This window comes from Somniosus microcephalus, chromosome 30 (assembly GCF_052327205.1).
Source record: "Somniosus microcephalus isolate GS21.2 chromosome 30, FLI_Smic_1.0, whole genome shotgun sequence".
Lineage (NCBI taxonomy): Eukaryota > Metazoa > Chordata > Chondrichthyes > Squaliformes > Somniosidae > Somniosus > Somniosus microcephalus.
The window spans coordinates 7,417,290-7,443,583 of NC_141016.1; the positions used below are offsets into that span (position 1 = coordinate 7,417,290).

The following is a 26,294-nucleotide window of genomic DNA, read 5'->3' on the forward strand; positions in this document are numbered from 1 at the left end:
TGTAGTTCTCCACTCCACCTGCCTTGCCAACTTGACACTGGGGCAGTGTTCACACTTTAGAGCTTTTTCTATGTGTGAGACACACTAGTTAGGCCACAGCTAGAGTACTGCGTGCAGTTCTGGTCACCACATTACGGGAAAGATGTACATAGATACATAGAAGATAGGAGCAGGAGTAGGCCATTCAGCCCCTCGAGCCTGCTCCGCCATTCAATGAGATCATGGCTGGTCATCCAAATTCAGTACCCTGTCCCTGCTTTCTCCCCATATCCCCATAGCCTTAAGAAATATATCTAACTCCGTCTTGAATATATTTAATGAATTGGCCTCAACTGCCTTCTGTGGTCGAGAATTCCACAGGTTCACCACTCTCTGGGTGAAGAAATTCATGTGATTGCACTAGAGAGGGCACAGAGGAGATTTACCAGGGTGTTGCATGGGCTGGGGAATTTTAGCCAAAAGGAAAGATTGGATAAGCTGGGGTTGTTTTCTTTGGGACAGAGGAGGCTGAGGGGAGACCTAATTGAGGTGTATAAAATTATTAGGGGATAGGCAGGAACTGTTTCACTTGGCAGAGGGGTCAACAAACAGGGGGCATACATTTAAAGAAAGACTTGCATTTCTACAGCGCCTTTCACGACCTCAGGACGGCCCAAAGCACTTTACACCCAATGAAGTACTTTTGAAGTGGAGTCACTGTTGTAATGTAGGAAATGCAGCCAATTTGTACACAGCAAGCTCCCACAAACAGCAATGTGATAATGACTAGATAATCTGTTGTTATGTTGGTTGAGGGATAAATATTGGCCAGGACACCAGGGATAACTCCCCTGCTCTTCTTCGAAATAGTGCCGTGGGATCTTTTACGTCCACCTGAGAGCGCAAAGGGGGCCTCGGTTTAACGTCTCATCCGAAAGACGGCATCTCCGACGGTGCAGGACTCCCTCAGCACCGCACTGGAGTGTTAGCCTAGCTTTATGTGCTCAAGTCCCTGGAGTGGGACTTGAACCCACAACCTTCTGACTCGAGGCGAGTGCGCTACCCACTGAGCCACAGCTGACACTGTAAGTGGTAGGTTTAGAGGGGATTTCAGGGGAAATTGTTTCACCCAGAGGGTGGTAGAGGCAGAAACTCTCACCACATTCAAAATGACCTTGGATGTGCACTTGAGGTGCCGTGGCCTACAAGGCTCCAGACCAAGAGCTGTCAGGTGGTATTAGGCTGGATCGTTCTTTGTCGACCGGCACGGACACGATGGGCCAAATGCTGTAAATTTCCATGATCATTTATGGACCCATTTCAATACCTTTTTTTTGTTTCTCACTTATTTTTTTTCTCCTTTGCATTGTTGCACGGGCGCCAGTGGCCCTCTTGCGTGTCAGCGGGCTGTTCGACCACCGCAACAACTTGCATTTATGTAGCGCCTTTAACGCAGCAAGACCTCCCGATTATCAAACAAAAATTCAACATCCAGCCACATGAGGAGATATTGGGACAGGTGACCAAAAGCTTGGTCAAAGAGGTAGATTTTAAGGAGCGTCTTAAAGGAGGAAAGAGAGGCGGAGGTAGTTGCCAACATTCCATTTGTAGATTAACCAGTCGGTGTTTGTGGCATCCTTCAGCGCTACTTCCACAGCACCCCAAATGTTGGATAGTAGCCGGAGGTTCTAAATGGCCCCACAATTACATTGCGGGTTATTGATTCTGTGCACGCACCATGTTTCAGCACAAGCACGTCACTGGGTGACTTCATCAGGCCCTGGCCCACTCGAACCAAAAGGGCCTGGCAATGGTAGCAGGTACAATGGCATCACAAGCAAACTCACTCCCGTTATCACCCATGCCCACACTTGTACCAGCTGTCATAAGAACTGGAGCAGGAATAGGGCATACGGCCCCTCGAGCCTGCTCCGCCATTCAATAAGATCGTGGCTCCACTTTCCTGCCCTATCCCTCGATTCCCCGAGTGCCCAATAATCTATTGATCTCAGCCTTAAATATACTCAACGACTCAGCATCCACAGCCCTCTGGGGTAGAGAATTCCAAAGATTCACCAGCCTCAGTGAAGAAATTCCTCCTCATGTCTGTCCTAAATGGCTGACCCCTTATTCTGAGACTATGACCCCTGGTTCTAGACTCTCCTGCCAGGGGAAACAATCTCTCAGCATCTACCCTGTCAAGGCCTCTATGAATTTTATACAATTTCACTGAGATCACCCCTCACTCTTCTAAACTCCGGAGAGCATATAGGCCCATTCTACTCAAGCTCTCCTCCTACGACAACCCTCTAATCCCAGGAATCAATCTAGCTTGGATAGCAAGAACCCTGCCAATTTTGAAAAATATCAAATGTGAATCTGCTGTAGGATTACTACATCATGCTAGCCAACTCCAGAAAGCTAATAGTCACCAGTGCAGAATCAAACTCATGGAGACAGTGTGCAGAGAAAGAAATCAGGCCCAATACAAAAACTGTGCCATAGCACCCTCTAGCCCAGAGATAGTTTTAATACTGTATCAAAGTGCACAGATTATTTTTACAAAAAGAAGCTACAGTCGTCTTCTGTGTGCAATCTGAGCAACACCGGGCTTTGTCCAGGTCCAGCATGTCAGTCACTCAGCACCTGGATCACCAGCAGAATCCTGCAATACCGAAAAAAGGACAAAGCAGAATATGAATAATCATCATCAACAACTTGTATTTATGTAGCACCTTTAATGTAGTAAAATGTCCCGAGGCACTTCACAGGAGCGATTATCAAACAAAATTTGACACCGAGCCACATAAGGAGATATTAGGGCAGATGGCCAAAAGCTTGGTCAAAGAGGTAGGTTTTAAGGAGTGTCTTAAAGGAGGAGAGAGAGGTTTAGATGGAATTCCAGAGCTTCGGGCCCAGGCAGCTGAAGCACGGCCGCCAATGGTGGAGCGGTGAAAATCGGGGATGCTAAAGAGGCCAGAATTGGCATTGCCCAGCTAATACCTGCTCCGGAGGTAATAAAAACAGAGAGAGGAGTAAATAGCATTCGGCAATTCAACAATAAAAGGACGCGCTGCATGGTTCTCTGGTCAAGGTTGACAGCCTTGGTAACATTCTGGATTAGAATCCGTCTTTATTAACAACGAGCCTGACCATTAGCTTCAATCTTTCACCCGCAAAATGTGGCCCAACCCATCTCTTAGTCACTGAACAGGAGAACAACAGCCTGAGCCCCATATCTCCTGGTACTGGTTTCTATCGCAATCTGAGGCACTGTATACTCTTGACCCAAGTGTCAGCTGTGGCTCAGTGGGTAGCACTCACATCTCAGAGTCGAGGTCACAGGTTCCCACTCCTGGCCACATAATCTAGGCTGACACTCCAGTGCAGGACTGAGGGAGTGCTGCGCTGTCAAAGGTGCCGTCTTTCGGATGAGACGTTAAACCGAGGCCCCGTCTGCTCTCTCAAGCTTGGACGTAAAAGATCCCATGGCACTATTTCGAAGAGTTCTCCCCAGTGTCCCGGTGCATATTTATCCCTCATCAGACAGTCACCAAAACAGATCATCCGTTCATTTATCACATTGCTGTTTTTGGGAGCTTGCTGTGTGCCAATTGGCTGCCGCGTTTCCCAGGTTACAGTGACTACACTTCAAAAGTACTTCATTAGCTGTGAAGCACTTTGAGACATCCGGGGGTCGGGAAATGCGCTACACAAAATGCAAGTCTGTCTTTCTTATTTCATGCAGGAACGGAGAGGCGTCAGCTGGTCACAGGACAGTTGCCGACACACCAACAGTCAGCTTAGCGGAAAAAAGCAATTCATTGTGCGCAGTGCTTGGAGTGAAAGGTGCTGTAGAATGATAGCAGATGGCAGCCTGAGCACTAAGTGCACGTCGGACGGTTTCAATAAAAAATTGCTTCAACGGTTCACCACTTAAGTTTGTGAAGATTCCGAGCAAAAGGACACAAATCGCTCTCATGACAAAATGTTCAAGGGGGGGAAAAAAACTCATCTTTGGAGCGCAACACTGAATACAAATTGAAGTGTTGCCATAGAAATAAAATGGTCTCTCTTCAGCAACGCCAGCATTTCGCAGACGGTCACTGTTTGTAACATGATTAACCCATCGTCTATTTTGATCACCTGCTTTTTTATTCTCCAGTTGGCATGCTTACCTAAGACGGTGTGATATCCGAGTGGTAAGGTCAGAAACTGAGAGAAGTGAGATATTAGGAACAAAACCCAACTGTTTATTTACACGGTGTAGCAGAGGAACATATCTCTTACCGCTGGAGGCAAGGCACAATCTTACTGCACGAGCACCAAGATGGAGGATCCACCTCTGAGTCATACCCATAATGCAATACCACATTACCGTAATACCTGGTGTACCAGGACATTGAATACATGACCCATTACCTTAAATACTGATGAATGTGAACTTAATATTTGGCTCCATCTGGTGGATAACTTAAACATTACATCCCAGATTACTATAGAAAGGATATACTTGCCATAGAGGAAGTGCAGCGAAGGTTCACCAGACTGATTCCTGGGGTGGCAGGACTGTCATATGAGGAGAGATTGGGCCGACTAGGCCTGTATTCACTAGAGTTTAAAGGAATGAGAGGGGATCTCATTGAAACGTATAAAATTCTGACAGGGCTAGACAGACTGGATGCAGGGAGGATGTTTCCCCTGGCTGGGGGGGTTGAGAACGAGGGGTCACAGTCTCAGGATATGGGGTGGGACATTTAGGACTGAGATGAGGAAACATTTCTTCACTCAGGAGGGTGGTGAACCTGTGGAATTTTCTACCACAGAAGGCTGTGGAGGCCAAGTCACTGAATATATTTAAAGGAGGAGATAGATTGATTTCTAGACACAAAAGGCATCAAGGGGTATGGGGAGAGAGCGGGAATATGGTATTGAGATAGAGGATCAGCCATGATCATATTGAATGGCGGAGCAGGCTCGAAGGGCTGAATGGCCTACTCCTATTTCTTTTTCTATGTTTCTATACATTTTTTTAACTCCAATGTTAGAAACAACGGTAGCGATGGTGAGATATAAACCCATCACATAAGCATCAGGCTGTGCTGGAAGACTGGAGTTGTGCTACTGCACAGTTAACATCAAGGTTTTTTAAAAAATTCATTCACGGTATGTGGGCGTTGCTGGCAAGGCCAGCATTTATTGCCCATCCCTAATTGCACTTGAGAAGGTGGTGGTGAGCCGCCTTCGAACCGCTGCGGTGAAGGTACTCCCACAATACTGCTAGGGAGGAAGTTCCAGGATTTTGACCCAGCAACGATGAAGGAACAGCGATTTATTTCCAAGTCAAGATGGTGTGCGACTTGGAGGTGGTGGTGTTCCCATGCGCCTGCTGCCCTTGTCCTTCTAGGTGGAAGAGGTCGCGGGTTTGGGAGGTGCTGCCGGAGAAGCCTTGGCGAGTTGCTGCAGTGCATCTTGTAGATGGTACACACTGCAGCCACGGTACGCCGGTGGTGGAGGGAGTGAATGTTTAAGGTGGTGGATGGGGTGCCAATCAAGCGGGCTGCTTTGTCCTGGATGGTGTCGAGCTTCGAGTGTTGTTGGAGCTGCACTCATCCAGGGAAGTGGACAGTATTCCATCACACTCCTAACTTGTGCCTTGTAGATGGTGGAAAGGCTTTGGGGAGTCAGGAGGTAGTGCAACAGAAATGGAGTCATGTTTATTCAAACCCTGCAGAAAAATATTAATCCCACACAAGCGATGTGAGACCTGGCACAAACCATGTGATAATGGGAATGTGAACACTGTAATACTGCCCCAAGACCAGAAGGGAAAGAAATTGTGTCTTGGGTTAACAAGAGTTCCATTTCCCTTTCCCTTCAAATTGCTAATATATATTACTCATTATTATGTGTCTCTTTTCAGCTGTTCTCAACCAGAGTGTCAGTTAACCTGAAATTGTGGGACAGTTCATAAATAGGTACAACTCTCTCTAAATAACCTATTTAGCCCTGGGAATAGTACAACCTCCAGGAGCCACTTCCTAGCACTCGTTGGCATGTCAATATTTAATAGGCACTTAAAAGGGGAAAGGGAGTAAAGGAATATGGGAACAGAGCAGGCCCATGGGATTAGGAGCAATGTTCCCTCAGATTTTCCTTTTTGGGGGGTGGGGGTGCATGGTCCCTTTAACTGGCTGGGCGGCCCATTCACATTGCCGCACATGCGCGGCTTTTTCCCTTTTAAGAGCCGTTCAGCGGCCTGTGCGGGACCTCCAGACCGCCACGCAGCCTAACGGGAACATTGATTAGGGCTACTGCTCCTGTGGAGAACAAGCACCGAAACGGATTGGTTGGGTCAGATTACATGGAAATTACAACATGGAAACAGGGAAAGAAAGAACTTGGATTTCTGTTGTGCCTTTCACGACCTCAGGACATCCCAAAGTGCTTTACAGCCAATTCAGTTATTTATTTTTTTGTTGAAGTTTAGTCACTTATTTCCTGGACGCACACAGGCGAATGGCAGTTTCTGCTTCAGAAGATTGTTGGGGGCATACAATTCTGTCACACTGGAGCACCGATTGCATTACCTCGCGCAGCTAATTACAACCGGCTTGTGTTTTACTAAAAGTAAACTTGCATTTAGATAGTGCCTTTCACATCCTTAGGATGTCCTGATGCACTTCGTAGTCAATTAATTATTTTTGAAATGTTGTTCTTGAAGTAAATACCAGCAGCCATTTTGTACACATCAAGATCCCACAAGCGTTCATGACACGAATGGCCAGTTCATCGATTTTGGTGGCTGAGGGATGGATTTTGGCCAAGGCACGAGGTGAACTCCCTGTTCTTCAAAAAGGTGCCATGGATTCTTTAACGTCCCAACTGAACGGGCGGACGGGGCCTCGGTTTAACATCTCATCCAAAAAAGACAGCACCTCCGACAGTGCAGCACTCCCTCAGTACTGCACTGGAGTGTCAGCCTCGATTACCTGCTCAAGTCCTGCAGTGGGACTTGAACCCATGACCTTTTGATACAGGGGAAGAGATGCTGCCACTAAGTGGCACATAAGCGGCAGATTCTCTGATGAGCAGACGAGTCACCCTGTGTGCGATGAACACTACACAACGCAAGGCCGAAATAGCTCAATTGGAGGAGCGTTAGACTGAAGACCTAAAGTTCCCTGGTTCAATCCCGGGTTTCGGCAGTTTCTTTAGGCGTGGCTCAGTGGGTAGCACTCTCGCCTCTGAGTCAGAAGGTTGTGACACTCTCAGAGCCAGCACTGAGGGAGTGCTGCACTGACGGAGGTGCTGTCTTTTGGATGAGACGTTAAGGCCAAGGCCCCGTCTACCCTCTCGGGTGGACACAAAAAGGTCCCTTGACACTATTTCGAAGAGGAGCAGAGGAGTTCTCCCTGGTGTCCTGGCTAATATTTATATACCTCGGAGTCCACATCACGGAAGACCTCTCCTGGTCCCTCAATACCTCCTCTCTGGTGAAGAAGGCCCAGCAGCGCCTATATTTCCTAAGGAGGCTGAAGGGATGTAACCTGTCACCCCTGATTAACTTCTACCGCTGCACAATAGAGAGCATCCTGACGAACTGTATCACAGTATGGTATGGCAGCTGTAGCTACTATGACCGGAAAGCCCTGCAGCGGGTAGTCAAAACTGCCCAATGCATTACCGGCACCCGGCTACCGATCATAGAGCACATATACCAGAAACGCTGTTTACGGAGGTCACGGACCATCATCAAAGACCCTACCCACCCCAGCCACAGTCTGTTCGCCCTCCTGCCATCTGGGAGACGCTACAGATGCATTCGCACCCGAACGACCAGATTTAGGAACAGCTTCTTTCCCAGGGCTGTCATCCTACTGAACTCCACAAATAAACTCTAAAGCCTGCACATCTGCCAATGCACTTTATTATGGTTATGTTTATGTTAATGTATTACAAGCCAAATGAATGTTGAATGTTTAAATGTCTTAATCTAAATGTACACTCTCGGGAGCCGCAAGCCAACATTTCGTTGTACTGCACTTGTGCACTAACAATGACAATAAAGTTGGTTATGATTATGAGACTCGATGAGCCGAATGGCCTCCTTCTGTACTGTGCTATTCTATGAATTCACACATAACAGCTAGTTGGGGCTAAGGAATAGGTCAAATAAGGAAGCAGCAAAACACAACCAAGCAAAGAGCATAGCAACGGTTTCCATTAGATTTTAAGGACTATGTGGATATCGAGGTACTTACCAGTGTCTCATCGGTGTCATCTTCAGTCTTCTTGTGCGGCTGAACTGGAAGAAGGAAGGAAGCATGGAATGAGAAAGAGGCCACTGATTAAGCCCACTCCTCCCAAAATCGAACCCATCATAAGCTCACGGACAAGTTCCGCAAAAATATCCAGCAAAGCCCCACAACATTTATCATTCTTACATCTCCACAAAAAAAACCCTGTCCTGCTACCTTTAAAGACTTGTATTTATATAGCGCCTTACACGACCTCCAGATGTCCCAAGGCACTTTACACCCAGTGAAGTACTTTTTGAAGCCCAGTCACTTTTGTAATGTAGGAAACGCGGCAGCCAATTTGCGCACAGCAAGCTCCCACAATGAGCAATGCGATAGTGACCAGATTATCTGTTTCTGATGTTGGTTGAGGGATAAATATTGGCCCCAGGACACCGGGGCAAACTCCCCTGCTCTTCTTCAAAATAGTGCCGTGGGATCTTTTACGTCCACCCGAGGGGGCAGTCGGGGCCTCGATTTAATGTCTCATCCCGAAAGAGGGATTTCACAAGACAATACAACCAATCCCATCAGCACAAGAATCATAAACGGCTCACTGAATGTTTGGTACTCAGTCTGTATCTACAGCCTCCAGTCCCATTTCTGACCGGTTATGTATCCAAATCCTTTGTAAAGAATTGAGCAACACACCATTGTCTGCTTTTGACGAGAGTCAGTTCCACAACTCGAGAGAGAAAAAAATCATCTTTCCGATCGATTGGCCGAACTTGATGTGATTAATTTGGAACAGTGTCCCTGGCAGATTCCGAGGGAGAGTTGGAACGCACCTTTGGTTTCCCCCTGATTCTTGGGCTTGGGGTCTCGCTGCCCTTTGCGTTCGCTGGTTTGGAGTCCCAGAGCCCTGATCACCAGCCTCTTGGCGATCACGGTATTGGTCTGTGCCCTCTCCTTCACTGGCTGCAGGAATTCTACAAGCAAAGCAAAAAATTCAAAGTAAAGCTTTTCAAATTCTCCCCAAATAAAAAATGCACAGGCAGTGACCAAACACAGAGAAGGAAGGAGAGAATGAAAGCAAGCTTGCATTCACGTTCCACCCCATCAGTTCCTCAGGACAAACTAAAATGCTTCACTAAATCAATGGAATCCTTTAGAAGTACAATCACTGTTGTTATGCAGACAAACGCAGCAGCCAATTTATACACAGCAAGATCCCGCAGATAACAACCCAAAGACCAGAAAATCTGCTTTTGGTGGTGTTGATTTGAGGGAGAAACGTTGACCAGGACACCAGGAGAATTCTCCTGCACTTCCAACAGTGCCATAGGATCTTGTATGTCCACCTGAACAGATGGACACAGTTCAGCATAATTTCTGATCTAAAAGTTGCCACCTCAGACAGTGCAGCACTCCTTCAGTACTGCACTGGAGTGTCAGCCTAGGTCATGTGCTCACAGAGTCATAACGGTACAGAAGGAGACCATTCGGCCCATCGAGTCCATGCCGGCTCTCTGTAGAGCAATCCAGTCAGTCCCATTCCCCCGCTCTATCCCCGTAGCCCTGCAAGTTTATTTCCCTCAAGTGCCTATCCAGTCTCCCCTTGAAAACATTGAGTGTCTCCGCTTCCACCACTTCCGTCGGCAGCGAGTTCCAGGTCCTCACCACTCACTGCGTAAAAAGCTTTATCCTCACTTCCCTCCTGTATCTCTTGCCCAAAACCTTAAATCTGTGTCCCCTAGTCCTTGTACCATCAACTAGTGGGAACAGCCTTTTCCCGTCTAGCCTATCCAAACCCGTCATAATCTTGTACACCTCTATCAAATCACCCCTCAACCTCCTTTGCTCTAATGAAAACAAATCCAGCTTCTCCAACCTGTCCTTGTAGCTAAGATCCCCCATCCCTGGAACCATTCTGGTAAATCTCCTCTGCACCCTCTCAAGGGCCTTCACATCCTTCCTAAAGTGTGGTGACCAGAACTGGATGCAATACTCCAGTTTGGGCCCCGAACCCGCAATCTGTTGACTCGTAGGCGGGAGTGATACCAACAGAGTCAAGTGATGATAAAACACAAGAGGTCCTTGAAAGTAAATGCAAATTCCTGCATCACATTTAGGGATGGGGAATCTCTGCAGCGTGGAGTTTGCGCACAGCAAGCTCCCACAAACAACAATGTGATAATGACCAGATAGTTTTTTTTTTTTTTTAAATGGTGATGTTGATTGAGGGATAAATATTGGCCAGGGCACCGGGAGAACTCCCCTGCTCTTCTTCCAATAGTGCCCGTGGGATCTTTTACGTCCACCTGAGAGGGCCGATGGGGCCTCGGTTTAACGTCTCATCCGAAAGACGGTTTCACACAAAGGGCAGAGAAACTCTCGCCCTTACTGGGATAAAACAACACCAAGAAATGCAAGCTCTGGGCAAGTTCCTTCTGCTGATCGATTACCTGAACATCTGGCGACCTTGAGTTTTGACTGTTTCGTTGCTTGAGACAAAGGCCGAGTTTTTAGCTGAGAATGGCTGATGGACAAGGCCTCGGAGGCTGAAATAAAACAAGGGTGAAAATCAATTATCTTATTTACAGCAAGAGCTTCTCGAGTACTTTTCATCCAAACATATTGTGCTTGTTAAGAACTAGGAGCAGGAGTAGGCCAGACGCCCCCTTGAGCCTGTTCTGCCATTCAATAAGATCACGGCTGATCTTCGACCTCAACTCCACTTTCCCGCCCGATCTCCATATCCCTCGATTCCCCTAGAGTCCAAAAATCTATCGATCTCAGCCTTGAATATACTCAATGACTCAGCATTCACAGCCCTCTGGGGTAGAGAATTCCGAAGATTCACAACCCTCCGAGTGAAGAAATTCCTCCTCATCTCACTCCTAAATGGCCGACCCCTTATCCTGAGACTATGCCCCCCTGGTTCTAGACTCTCCAGCCAGGGGAAACATTCTCCCAGCACCTACCCTGTCAATCCCCCTCAGAATCTTATATGTTTCAATGAGCTCACCTCTCATTCTTCTAAACTCCAGAGAGTATCGGCCCAATCTACTCAATCCCTCCTCACAGGACAGCCCTCTCATCCTGGGGATCAATCTGGTGAATATTCCTTGCACCGCCGCTAAGGCAAGTACAGTATATCCTTCCTCAGGTACGTTCTGATTGCTTATGGGTTCTTAATGAAATCCAGAATTCAAATACTGCGCCATTCACTTTTCTCCAGCTCAACTGTCCTCATGCATCATGCCTCAGGTTTAACAGGCTCTCTGATTAATGCATCATCCGTGATAGAGTTCAGAGTCAACACGGTCAATGATCAACCGATCTGGGAACAGAGCAAGCACGAGATCGGAACTACTGCCCTGTGAGGAGGATAACAACTTGCATTTATACAGCCCCTTTAACATAGTAAAACATCCCAAGGCGCGTCACAGGAGCGATTATCAGACAAAGTTCTACACCGAGCCACGCAAGGAGATATTAGAGGAGGTGACCAAAAGCTTGGTCCAAGAGGGAGATTTTAAAAGGAGGAGAGGTTTAGGGAGGGAATTCCAGAGCTTAGGACCCAGCCAGCTGAAGGCACAGCCACCAATGGTGGAGCGATTAAAATCGGGGATACTCTAGAGACCAGAATTGGAGGAGTGCAGAGACGTGGGAGAGTTGCGGGGATAAACACCAACACGGAGTGGCTAGGCCGGTTGACGGTAAAGGTAACCGTGTCACTTTGGCAGAGCCTAAGAACAGGTTCAGGATTTGTAAGAAGCTTTGAAGACATTTTTTTTTTTAAATGAGATGCGATTTCCATTTAGAAAAAGGCCCTATACACCAAAATATAACCTCTCTGTCCTTCTGCAGCTGATCAGGTGTTATAAATATCTCGTACAGCATAAAGTGATGTCAGATATCTGACAGGAATATCAATGAGAATTAGCACATCTGGCAAAGGCACCTACCTGAATCTGGACTGGAAAATAATCCCAAAGCGTGCGTGCTATCCACCCATTTTATTCTGAAGCCTTTATCACTGGTGAATGAAGTAAAAAAAAGTCTCAGAAAAGATTTGCATTTTTATGACATTATCACCACCTTCAGACGCCCCTCACACACACCATGAATTACTTTGAAGTGCCGTGATTGATCTCGGCAAAACCGGCAGCCAATTTGGACACCAGCAGTAAGGTCAACGACCGGGTCAGCTGTTCCATTTGTTGGTGGTGTTGGTTATGGGAGGAATGTTGGCCAGGACACCTGGAGAGCTCCCCGCTCTTCCTGACACAGTGCCGTGGGATCATCAACGTTCGCAGGAACAGGCAGATACCTGCTCCAATGGATGTGTCTCCCAACGGTGCAGCATTCAGTGTTGCAGAGGACTGGCATTCTAAGCGATGTGCTCAGGTCTTAGTGCAAGGTTTGAAACCTCAACCTTCACATTGGCCTAAAGGTACGTCACACTGCAGTTATCCAAAAATATTTACTCTTAAGCATTCCCGATAAGCTTACAACAACCAACCATTCTCCCCACAAGTTCTGGTTTCCATATGGCCTCCTTCTGTGTCGTAAATGTCTATGATAGGCTAAATCCATTTTGCTTAAACTTGATAGGTTTCCCCCGCAACCCCCATGATAAATTAGCCAACTGTGGCACTTTTTGGGCAAGGTTGGCATGGATGTCAAAGGTTAAACTTCCTTCTGTATCTATTTGAGGTACGGTGGGTCAGTTTTCAGTGAGGGATTATTTTGTTGGGGGAGAAAAAGAAAGAGAAAAAGCTTGTTTTGGCACACAAGATTGAAGTGATTAAGGCCATGTTTTAATCTGAATGTTCAGATCAACTCTTTCGGTTTCATAATCAATCTGGACCCCTCAACTGAATTACAGCTTGCAATCTCCCTGCCACAGCTATCCTGCTCAACATCAATGAAAAAACATGAGCGAGGAACCATTGCTTCAAAAGGAAAAGTATCAAGGGGGAATCTAGATACTTACCGAAAACTGCCAAAAGCCTCCTGTATGTCTTCCGTTTTCAGCTGTGGTAGAAAGTCATAAATTTCAATGACATGTCCAAACTCCAACTCACCCATGCGGACTTCCCCCAACTGGTAGGTGGAATAGTCAGACTGAGGTTGCTCAATACTGATGCTGGTCTCCCCCAGGCAAGCGGTAAGCTGAAATGACCAAAAGCCAGCTTCAGAACAGTGCAACAGAACATAAAAATATTGATTGCTTTCCAAAACTCCAACCACAACCAAGAACCTAATTTAAATAGCACTCATCGGAACAGGAGTTTGTGTGTGTTGTTTTAATTCATTCATGACATGTGGGCATCGCTGGCAAGTCAGCATTTATTGCCCATTGCCCTGGAGAAGGTGGTGGTGAGCCGCCTTCTTGAACCGCTGCAGTCCGTGTGGTGAAGGTGCTCCCACAGTGCTGTTAGGGAGGGAGTGCCAGGATTTTGACCCAGTGACGATGAATGAACGGCGATTTAGTTCCAAGTCAGGATGGTTTGTGACTTGGAGGGGAACTTGGAGGTGGTGGTGTTCCCACGCGCCTGCTGCCCTTGTCCTAGGTGGTAGAGGTCACAGGTTTGGGAGGTGCTATCAAAGAAGCCTTGGTGAGTTGCTGCAGTGCATCTTGTAGATGGTACACACTGCAGCCACAGTGCACCGATGGTGGAGGGAGTGAATGTTTAAGGTGATGGATGGGGTGCCGATCAAACAGGCTGCTTTGTCCTGGATGGTGTCGAGCTTCTCGAGTGTTGTTGGAGCTGCACTCATCCAGGCAAGTGGAGAGTATTCCATCACACTCCTGACTTGTGCCTTTTAAGTGGTGGAAAGGCTTTTGGGGCGTCAGGAGGTGAGACACTCGCCGCAGAATACCCAGCCTCTGACCTGCTCTTGTAGCCATAGTAATTATGTGGCTGGTCTAGTTAAATTTCTGGTCAATGGTGACCCCCAGGATGTTAATGGTGAGGGATTACAAAGTGGTAATACCATTGAATGTCAAGGGGAGATAGTTAGAATCTCTCTTGTTGGAATTGGTCATTGTCTGGCACGGTACAATAGCATAGGTTAGTGAGTAGACCATTCAGCCCCTCAAGCCTGTTCCACCATTCAAATAGATCATGGCTGATCTGTATCTCAACTCCATTTACTCCTAATATTAAAAGTACTTTACAAGAGGGTAGGCGGACACCAAGAAACAAGTGAAGCAATCCTGGGGAACTGAAGGCATGAATTGAAATGAACCACAGTCAGCTCAGACCTTTATTTGCATCACTGTGGAAGATGGGATGCTCCGAGGCTGAAGCAGGAGAAACCCTGGTAAATCCAGTCCTCGTTTCATGCCTCGTTGAGAGTGGGTGGTCAGCACCCAGATGGCATCCCGCAAACAGATCCTACAGCAAGCACAAGTGTCGCGATCGCCAGCACCTCTGGAATCAGGGGACACAGGCTCAAGCTTAGAGGAGGGACGACTTGTGTCGATTAAATGATTTTACGCAGAGGGTGTTGAACGTGTGTCGTGGACTGCCCAGGGAGGGAGAAAGTATGGAATTACTGACAGGAGAAGTGGATAGATAATCGAGGGAGTGAGGAAATGAAGAGTATTGGTTTCTATAACTGCACCAGTCTTTCTCTCCCATGTTGCTATGCAGAAACAAAAAGCAAAGCAACATCAAGTGTTTCCCCAACGTACAGTATTACGGGATTGGTTAAAGTGCAGTCATGGGAATAGTTAGGATCTTACTCATCACTAGAAGCTCACTTTTCTATGTCCATGTTATCTGTCTTTTTGATATTAAAAATAATGAAGGATTCGCTTTCCACCCAACATCACCTCATGGGGTAATTACAGATGGTGATCCATGACATCTTTCAACAAGCAATTAACTTTATTTATGTATTCGAAAATGTAATCATGATTAAACGAACTGCAACTCTCTTTAAAAAAAAAAGCTAGAAGCAGTATAAAAATAAGAGTCAATAATTGTGCCCTTTCTGACATTTCCAAGTTTTGTGATATATTTCCCACTGCGCTTGTATATCAGGTACATTTTGAAACAGACCCATGCATTCTCAGCAGGACTAGGTTACCTCTTTAAGTAAATCTGCAGAGTCTCCATCCGAATTCTGAGGATCCGGACCTTGCGTCCCGACCTCTTCGGTCTTCACTCTGACGCCACTGTGTAATTCTGCTGCGAAATCTCCAGGGTTCCTCAAGTTGGTCACATTCTCAGAGTTGCTGCTCTTCTCCTCCTGGTCCGCCAGCACGTTCTCCATCATCTGGGTGTGTTGGCGCTCCTCGAGACCGGCCAAGTCTACCGTGCTGCCCGGCGGAGACTGGTCGTGATTTAAGGCAGCATTGTCTTCGCACTGAAGATTACAGTGTGCTCTTGGGCCGGTGCCGGTGGCTTCTGGTGTCTTTGAGGTGTGCGGTGACATCTGAAGCTCATGATGCACAGCATGGTCGCGATTCACATCCTCAGCGAGCTCCGGCGAGGGCTTAACATCTGCCACCGGACTCCTCTCACTGTCCAATCTGGGCCCATCATTTTCTGCTCTTGCCTCATTAGATGGGTATTTTGTTTCATCTTTTGGACCTTCCTTTCCTTTTGGCTCATCAGGACTTTCATCCAAAGTTTGATCAGCTGCCGAGTCTTCACTTGGTCTATCCTTTTGGGCATCACCTTCACACTCTATTGGCTCAAGGTTTGAAGCTGTGCATTTCTCCCCTTCCTCAGTACAAGCCACTTTTCCACTGGCAAGTGCACACGGTGGAGCAACATCTTCAGAAGGGCAGGCTTGTCCACTTGATCCGTCCTCCTCCTCGGCCGGCACGTTGCTGGAATCAAACCTGCCTTTTCTTGGATCTCGATCGTCCTTGTTCCTGCTGCTGTTGGTTTTCCTGCTCCTTTTGTAATTGAACTGGACATCTCTTCTTTTCTCCGCACTGTTTTGGCATTGAGCCCTGGGGATGTAGAAGGCTTTATCAGGCTTATTCCTAGGCTTGCTGTTGCCAGGAGCCAGCTTTTGGTACCCCGAAGCCCCATCACGAAGAGGTCTAAATGCCTCTCTCTGCTGACACTGGGCATTAATACTGCTGTAATTCTCTTCCAGAGACGGGTGCAATCTGGCAAGAGCAGGGATTAAAAACAGCCCGTTAAAATATAGCAACACCTTTGGCGAGACAAGGGCTCCAATTCCACCTGCCCTTCATTTAATGACTTGTCTGCCTCAGCCACGGCATCAGTGGATGCTTGCACTGAATCTGCCAATGGTTCCCCATGGGAGAGGGGAAGTAAAGGGAAGGCCAATCATCTCAGGTTTCAGGCAAAGTTATTGACTGTTCCCTTATGACTTGACCTGAATACCCAGACAGAAAAGGTCAAGCTCCCATGACTCCAATCACTCTGCACTTTGAACCTTTCGATACAGCCAGTGAAATAAAATTAGTTAGAAAGCCAACCTACAAGATGGAGCAGAGACACCAGTTGACATGAATCAGTCATTCATGAAAGAAAGACTTATGAAATAATACTGAGCGGCCTGCGGGTGGCGCTGTCCAGGGAGAGTATAAATACTCAGGCACGGGCCCAGCTTGCTCAGGACATTCTTAACAGGAACTAGTGAAGGACACAACTAGACCTCCATGTTGTAAAACAGTTGATTAGAGCTTTGTTTAACGCTTAGACCAAGTGCCTAGTAGTTTTTTTACGTCACCAGTTATCATGGTAAAGATGGGAAGAGCTGGAGAAAGGTCAGTCATGCCTCTATCACATACTGGTCACTAATTTCTCCAAGGCAGTTTATGTATATTTGAGGTTTAACTGCATCACACGGTTTCAGCATTACCATCAGATCAGGTTCTTCCCACTCCTTTCGTGAACAATTAGTTCAACTTAATGCAGTCACCCAACCCAAGACAGATCGAAATTATGACATGATTGCTGCCGTGGTCACCAGCAGTTGACAGAGGTTACATGAAGACAATCCAACTAAATATGTGCAACCAACCTTTAGGGCGAATGGACTAGAGTTTTGCTACATTCTGATACCCAATCTCAGTCATACCATTCTTCAGTTAAGTTATGCTCAACCTTTATAAACCACTGGAGGCCTCAGCTGGATTACTGTGTCCAATCCTGGGCACCACGCTTTAGGAAAGATGACAAGGCTTCAGAGAGGGTGCGGACAAGATTTACTAGAATTGTACCAAGGATGAGGGACTTCACTTATGTGGAGAGGAGCTGGGCTTGTTCTCCTTAGAGCAGAGAAGGTTAAGGGGAGATTTAATAGAGGTGTTCAAAAATCATGACGGGTTTAGATAGAGTAAATAAAAAGAAACTGTTTCCAGTGGCAGAAGGGTCAGTAACCATAGATTTAAGGTGACTGGCAAAAGAACCAGACGCAACATGAAAATTTATTTTTTATAAGTTGTGATGATACATATTTTGGTTCTGTCTTCACAAAGGAGGACACAAATAACCTCCCAAAGATGTCGGGGAACATAGGGTCTAATGAAAGGGAGGAACTGATAGAAATCAGTATTTGTTGGGAAATGGTGTTAGGGAAATTGACGGGATTGAGGGCCGATAAATCCCCAGGGCCTGATAATCTACATCCTAGGGTACTTAAGGAAGTGGCCCTAGAAATAGTAGATGCATTGCTGGTCATCTTCCAAAATTCAATAGACTCTGGAACAGTACCCATGGATTGGAGGTTAGCTAATGTTACCCCACTGTTCAAAAAGGGTGGTAGAGAGAAAACGGGGAATTACAGACCGGTAAACTTGACATCGGTAGTGGGGAAAATGCTAGAGTCCATTATAAAGAATGTAATAGCAGAGCACTTAGAAAAAAGTGACCGGATCGGACAAAGTCAACATGGCTTTACAAAAGGTAAATCGTGCTTGACTAACCTAATGGAATTTTTTGAGGATGTAACTGGTAAAATAGATAAGGGAGAACCAGTGGATGTGGTGTATTTGGATTTTCAAAAGGCTTTCGATAAGGTCCCGCATAAGAGATTAGCGTGTAAAATTAAGGCACATGGGATTGGGGGCAAGGTATTGACTTGGATAGAGAACTGGTTGGCAGACAGAAAGCAAAGAGTTGGAATAAATGGCTCTTTTTCCAGGTGGCAGGCAGTGACTAGTGGGGTACCGCAAGGATCGGTCTTTGGACCCCAGCTAGTCACAATATATATTAATGATCTGGACGAGGGAACTAGATGTAATATCTCCAAGTTTGCAGACGACACAAAGCTGGGTGGACGTGTGTGCTGTGAGGAGGATGCTGAGAAACTCCAGGATGATTTGGACAGGTTGGGTGATTGGGCAGAAGCATTATAACGTGGATAAATGCGAGGTTATCCACTTTGGTGTCAAAAACAGGAAGGCAGATTATCTAAATGGCAATAGATTGGGAGAAGGGGAAGTGCAACGAGACCTGGGCGTCCTTGTGCACCAGTCGCTGAAAGTAAGCATGCAGGTGCAGCAGGCGGTTAAGAAGGCAAATGGTACGTTGGCCTTCGTAGCGAGAGGCTTTGAGCACAGGAACAAGGATGTCTTGCTGCAGTTGTACAGGGCATTGGCGAGACCACATCTTGAGTATTGTGTGCAGTTTTGGTCGCCTTATCTGAGGAAGGATGTTCTTGCCATGGAAGGAGTGCAGCGAAGATTCACCAGGCTGATACCCTGGATGGCAGGAATGACGTATGAGGAGAGATTGGGTCGATTGGGCTTGTACTCGCTGGAGTTTAGAAGAATGAGAGGGGATCTCATCGAAACTTATAAAATTCTAACAGGACTAGACAGACTAGATGCAGGAAGGATGTTCCCAATGGCGGGGGAGTCCAGAACCAGGGGCCACAGTCTAAGGATAAGGGGTAAGCCTTTTAGGACAGAGATGAGGAGGAATTTCTTCACCCAGAGAGTGGTGAACCTGTGCAATTCTCTGCCACAGAAGGCAGTTGAGGCCATTTCATTAAATATATTTAAGAAGGAGTTAGAGTCATAGAGTTATACAGCACGGATAGAGGCCCTTCGGCCCATCGTGTCCGTGCCGGCCATCAAGCCCTGTCTAATCTAATCCCATATTCCAGCATTTGGTCCGTAGCCTTGTGTGTTATGGCATTTCAAGTGCTCATCCAAATGCTTCTTCAATGTTGTGAGGGTTCCTGCCTCCACAACCCTTTCAGGCAGTGAGTTCCAGACTCCAACCACCCTCTGGGTGAAAAAGTTCTCTCTCAAATCCCCTCTAAACCTCCCGCCCTTTACCTTGAATCTATGCCCCCTAGTTATTGACCCTTCTACTAAGGGAAAAAGCTCCTCAGTATCCATCCTATCTATGCCCCTCATAATTTTGTACACCTCAATCATGTCCCCCCTCAGCCTCCTCTGCTCCAAGGAAAACAAACCCAATCTGCCCAGTCTTTCTTCATAGCTGAAGCGCTCCAGCCCCGGTAACATCCTGGTGAACCTCCTCTGCACCCTCTCCAAAGCGATCACATCCTTCCTGTAGTGTGGCGACCAGAACTGCACACAGTATTCCAGCTGTGGCCTAACCAGTGTTTTATACAGCTCCATCATAACCTCCTTGCTCTTATATTCTATGCCTCGGCTAATGAAGGCAAGTATCCCATATGCCTTTTTTACCACCTTATCCACCTGTTCCGCCGCCTTCAGGGATCTGTGTACTTGCACCCCCAGATCCCTCTGCACCTCCGTCTTGCCTAGGGTCTTACCATTCATTGTGTATTCCCTTGCCTTGTTAGTCCCCCCCAAAGTGCATCACCTCGCACTTTTCCAAGTTAAATTCCATTTGCCACTGTTCCGCCCATCTGACCAACCCATCTATATCGTCCTGCAGACTGAGGCTACCCTCCTCGCTATTTACCACCCTACCAATTTTTGTATCATCCGCAAACTTACTGATCATACCTTTTACATTCATATCCAAGTCATTAATGTAGACCACAAACAGCAAGGGACCCAGCACCGATCCCTGTGGCACCCCACTGGCCACAGGCTTCCAGTCACAAAAACAACCTTCGACCATCACCCTCTGCCTTCTGCCACTAAGCCAGTTTTGTATCCAATGTGCCAAGGCACCCTGGATTCCATGGGCTCTTACCTTCTTGACCAGTCTCCTGTGCGGGACTTTATCGAAGGCCTTACTGAAATCCATGTATACCACATCCACTGCGTTACCCTCATCCACACACCTAGTCACCCCCTCAAAAAATTCAATCAAATTAGTCAGACATGATCTTCCCTTGACAAAGCCATGTTGACTATCCCTGATTAATCCTTGTCTCTCCAAGTGGAGACTAATTTTGTCCCTCAGAATTTTTTCCAATAATTTTCCTACCACTGATGTTAGGCTCACTGGCCTGTAGTTCCCCGGTTTTTCCCTACTCCCCTTCTTGAATAATGGTACTACATTAGCGGTTCTCCAGTCCTCTGGCACATCCCCTGTGGCCAGAGAGGTCCTGAATATATGTGTTAGAGCCCCCGCAATCTCTTCCTTTGCCTCACACAGCAGCCTGGGATACATTTCATCCGGGCCTGGGGATTTATCCATTTTTAGGCCTGCTAAAACCGCCAATACCTCCTCCCTCTCGATGTTAATATGTTCAAGCATATCACAGTCCCCCCGCCCTATTTCTATGTCTACATCGTCCCTCTCCATAGTGAAAACAGATGCAAAAAATTCATTTAGAACCCCTCCTACATCTTCCGGCTCCACACACAGATTGCCACTTTTGTCCCTAATGGGCCCTATTTTTTCCCTAGTTATCCTCTTACCCTTAATATACTTATAAAACATCTTAGGATTTTCCTTTATTTTGCTCGCCAGTGTTATTTCATGGCCCCTCCTTGATCTCCTAATTTCTTTTTTAAGTATCCCCCTGCACTTTTTGTACTCCTCTAGGGCTTCCTCCGTCTTTAGCCTTTTGTATCTGCCAAAAACCCTCCTTTTTTTCCTAATCCATTCTCGTATATCCCCTGACATCCAAGGTTCCCTGTGGTTTTTGGAACCACCCTTGACCTTTACGGGAACATGTTGCCATTGTATGATCTCAATCTCCCTTCTGAAAGCCTCCCATTGCTCCGATGCGGATTTTCCTACAAGTAGCTGATCCCAGTCCATTTTGGCCAGATCCTGCCTTATCCTATTAAAATCGGCCTTCCCCCAATTTAGAACCTTTATTTCCGGCCCATCCCTGTCCTTTTCCATGACCACCTTAAATCTCACCATATTATGGTCACTGTCACCAAAGTGCTCACCTACTAGCACTTTTTCCACTTGGCCGGCCACATTCCCTAGAATTAGGTCCAGTACTGCCCCCTCTCTTGTAGGACTTTCTACATGCTGGCTCAAAAAGCTCTCCTGGATGCACTTTAAGAATTCTACACCCTCTGAGCCTTTCACACTTTGACTATCCCAGTTAATATTGGGGAAGTTGAAATCCCCCATTATTATTACCCTATTATTTGCACATTTCTCTGAGATTTGCCTACATATCTGTTCCTCTATCTCCCCCTGACTGTTTGGAGGCCTATAGTACACTCCCAGCAAAGTGCTTGCCCCCTTTTTGTTTTTAAGCTCCACCCATATGGCCCCATTAGAGGAACCTGCTAATAGATCATCCCTCCTTACTGCAGTAATTGACTCCTTAATTAATATTGCGACACCCCCTCCTCTTTTACCTCCCCCTCTGTCTCGCCTGAAGATTCTGTACCCCGGAATATTGAGCTGCCAGTCTTGCCCCTCCCTCAACTATGTCTCCGTGATAGCAACAATATCATACTCCCATGTGTTTATCAACACCTTCAGTTCATCCACCTTATTTGCAAGACTCCTTGCATTAAAATAGATGCCATCCAGCCTTGCCCTTATATATTTGCCCTGTCTACCAAGCGGACTTGTTTTTTTCTCTATAATTGGCAGCACATCACCCCCTATTTCAGCTCCCCTCTGTATCCCATCCCCCTGCCAAGTTAGTTTAAACGCCCCCCCCAACAGTGCTAGCAAACCTCCCCGCAAGGATATTTGTCCCGCTCTGGTTCAGGTGCAACCCGTCCGACTTGCACAAGTCCCACCTTTCCCAGAAGCAGGCCCAGTGATCCAGGAAACTAAAACCCTCCCTCCTACACCAACTCTTTAGCCACGCATTCATCTGCACTATCCTCCTATTCCTATACTCACTAGCACGTGGCACTGGGAGTAATCCAGAGATTACAACCTTTGAGGTCCTGCCCTTTAATCTGTTACCTAGCTCCCTAAATTCTTGATGCAGGACCTCATCCCCCTTCCTACCTATGTCGTTGGTCCCAATGTGGACCACGACCTCTGCCTGCTCCCCCTCCCCCTTAAGAATGCCCTGTAGCCGCTCAGTGACATCCATGACCCTGGCCCCAGGGAGTTGGATATTTTTCTTAAGGCTAAAGGGATCAAGGGATATGGGGAGAAAGCAGGGACAGGGTACTGAATTTGGATGATCAGCCATGATCTCATTGAATGGCGGAGCAGGCTCGAGGGGCCAAATGGCCGACTCCTGCTCCTATCTTCTATGTTTCTATGATCTGGAATGCGCTGCCTGAAAGGGCGGCGGAAGCAGATTCAATAGTAACTTTCAAAAGGGGATTTGGATAAATACTTGAAAGGGAAAAAAATTACAGGATTACAGGGAAAGAACAGGGGAGTGGGCCAGCTCGACCCAAGAACTGGCCGAGGCACGATGGGCCGCACGGCCTTCTTCTGTGCTGTATTTTTCTATGATTCAATTCATAAATAAAAAATAACATGGACACCCCTACCCCCACCGCCCTACACCCCAACCCCTACCCCCACCCCAACCCCTACCCCCACCACCCCCGCAAGCATCTCAAGTTACACATCATCCCCCAGGTGAAAGATTAGGTAGCTGACTTGGTCCCAGGCCTCTTCCAAAGGCATTTGTTTACTGGCCTGTTAAGAGACACTGAAGAGGAGCTCAGAAGGACTCGCCCTCCAATTCTGCACCCCCTCTCTCAGCCTGTGGACGAAGCATTTGGCCTCCACTTGCCCCATTCATCTCCAAAAACGGCATTGGCGACATCAGCCAACACGGGGGCTATTCCTGGAGTTGCTGATCGGAACCGGCATTGCACCGTGGAAAGGAGAGGCCATGATTTCCCCCCCTCAGCCTACCTCATTTCTGTCAGGCATACAGCGGTCCTCCGCCCAGCTCCCTCTCCGATTGAGAAGCTGCTCAGAGAGTCAAAGTTCTCCACGATCCGATGGATCAGATATCGCAAACGACTGGGCAGTGGTGGGAACAGCAGGACTCTGGGTGGGACACAAGAGAGCAAAGTGACCAACAACAACTTGCATTTATATAGCGCCTTTAATGTAGTAAATTATCCCAACGCGCTTCACAGGAGCGATTATCAAACAAAATTTGACACCGAGCCACATAACGAGATATTAGGGCAGGTGACCAAAAGCTTTAAGGAGTATCCTGAAAGGAGGAGGGCAAGAGAGAGGTAGATAGGCTGAGACCGTTAGAGAGGGAAGTCCAGAGCTTAGGGCCTGGGCAGCTGAAAGCACGGCCGCCATTGGTAGAGTGATTAAAATAGGAGATGCGCAAGAGGCCAAACCAGAGCTAGTCAATCATTACAGAATCCCAAATAACCATAGAACATAGATCGAAAAATAGGAGGAGGAGTCGGCCATTCGGCCCTTCGAGCCTGCTCCGCCATTCAATATGATCATGGCTGATCCTCTATCTCAATACCATATTCCCGCTCTCTCCCCATACCCCTTGATGCCTTTTGTGTCTAGAAATCTATCTATCTCCTTCTTAAATATATTCAGTGACTTGGCCTTCTGTAGTAGAGAATTCCACAGGTTCACCAGCCTCTGAGTGAAGACATTTCTCCTCATCTCAATCCTAAATGTCCTACCCCGTATCCTGAGACTGTGACCCCTCGTTCTAGACCCCCCCCCCCAGCCAGGGGAAACATCCTCCCTGCATCCAGTCTGTCTAGCCCTGTCAGAATTTTATACGTTTCAATGAGATCCCCTCTCATTCTTCTAAACTCTAGTGAATACAGGCCTAGTCGACCCAATCTCTCCTCATACGACAGTCCTGCCATCCCAGGAATCAGTCTGGTGAACCTTCGCTGCACTCCCTCTATGGCAAGTATATCCTTTCTTAGGTAAGGAGACCAAAACTGCACACAGTACTCCAGGTGTGGTCTCACCAAGGCCCTGTATAACTGTAGTAAGACATCCTTGCTCCTGCACTCAAATCCTCTTGCAATGAAGGCCAACATACCATTTGCCTTCCTAACTGCTTGCTGCACCTGTATGTTTGCTTTCAGTGACTGGTGTACAAGGACACCCAGGTCCCTCTGTACATCAACATTTCCCAATCTATCACCATTTAAATAATACTCAGTTATTAATATCTACTAGATGTCAAAGACATTGGGAGAAAGAAAAAAGACTCGCATTTCTAGAGCACCTTTCACGACCTCAGGACATCCCAAAGCGCTTTATAGCCAATGAAGTACTGTTTGAAATGTAGTCACTGTTGTAATGTAGGAAACGCAGCAACCAATTTACGCACAGCAAGCTCCCACAAACAGCAATGTGATAATGGCCAGATGTGTGCAATTGGCTTGACGGAGTATAAACTAGCATTGGGGTAGGGGTGGGAGTAACCCAAAGTGGGCGATAGCCAGACGGCAGCCCTCTTTCGCACTCCGCCTTCACGGGAAAAGGAAAAATGGCGGAGCGTAGAACGGGCTGATGCACTTGGCAGTCGCTGTGATGCTGTACAGTATGTGGAGTTGGATTTAGAGAGTTGTGCGCTATTGAACACTCGTTTCAGTTAAGATGCTCTTTGATTTGTTGAAAGCTGTTAGGACAGATGACCAAAAGCTTGGTAAGGAGTGGCTTAAAGGAGGAGGGCGAGGTCGAGAGGCGGTGCGGTTTGAGGAGGGATTTCCAGAGCTTAGGGCCCGGGGTTGCCGATTCGCTATCACCCGTTTTGCGCCACCGGCCCAAGACCAATTTATGCCCCAGTGCCTTTTTCGCATCTTTGCGTTTTTAGTTAAAAGACAGACAGAAGTCAACACCCGCACTCCTCGTGCTTACTTTTTCGGCTCGTGGACGGTTTGTAAAAGAAGACATTCCAGTTCTTCAGTAATTTTATCCACAAATTCATCTTCCTCTTTGGAGAGGTAAACGCCGTCCAGACGGAAAAGCGCCAGGATGAGGCAGAGTCAAACACAACAATCTATAAAGGAAAAACAGATTTAAAAAAACACGCATCGCAATCCAAACCACCAATAAAGACTGACAACAGGGCATAACTAAAAGTACAGGTCAAATATATCTTGACCCAGTTCAGCTTGTCTGCTTCTTCAGCAGAATTTCCTATGTTGATAAAATAAATCAAAGAGCATCTTAACTGAAACTAGTGTTCAATAGCACGCAACTCTCTAAATCCAACTCCACATACTGTACTGTACCACAGGGACCCCCCCCGAGAGCATCACCTGCCTAATCACCCACCAAAAATCACCCACCCACAATACATTCTTCATTTACTCGCGTCAGCCGTGACTCAGTGGGTAGCACACTCGCCTCGGAGTCAGAAGGTCGTGGGTTCAAGTCTCAATCCAGGGAATTGAGCGCAAAAGCTAGGCTGACACTCCAGTGCAGTGCCGAGGGAGTGCTGCACTCTTGGAGTTGCCGTCTTTCGGATGAGACGTTAAACCGAGGTCCCGTCTGGCCCTCTCAGGTGGACGTAAAAGATCCCATGGTACTATTTCAAAGAAGAGCAGGGGAGTTATCCCCGGTGTCTTGGCCAATATTTATCCCTCAAACAAACATCACAAACAGATTATCTGGTCATTACAACAGTGACTACACTTCAAAAAGTACTTAATTGGTTGTAAAGCACTTTGGGATATCCTGAGATTGTGAAAGGTGCTATATAAATGCTTTTCACATCCAGAATTCCCGATTGACTATCTTAAACTTATGACCTCTAGTTTTGGACTCA

General features: G+C 47.0%; 1 protein-coding gene across 1 annotated transcript; it reads right to left on the reverse strand.

Annotated features, from left to right (window-relative positions):
- Positions 1-2,474: 2,474 nt before the first annotated feature.
- LOC147097895 (R3H and coiled-coil domain-containing protein 1-like) lies at positions 2,475-25,509 on the reverse strand (the record flags this gene model as incomplete). Its single annotated transcript, XM_085970791.1, has 9 exons — positions 2,475-2,644; positions 8,244-8,287; positions 9,068-9,208; positions 10,685-10,780; positions 12,191-12,261; positions 13,222-13,400; positions 15,327-16,362; positions 23,429-23,566; positions 25,382-25,509. Coding segments are annotated over 9 exons (1,863 nt in total), but the record flags the coding sequence as incomplete, so codon positions are not given.
- Positions 25,510-26,294: the final 785 nt, after the last annotated feature.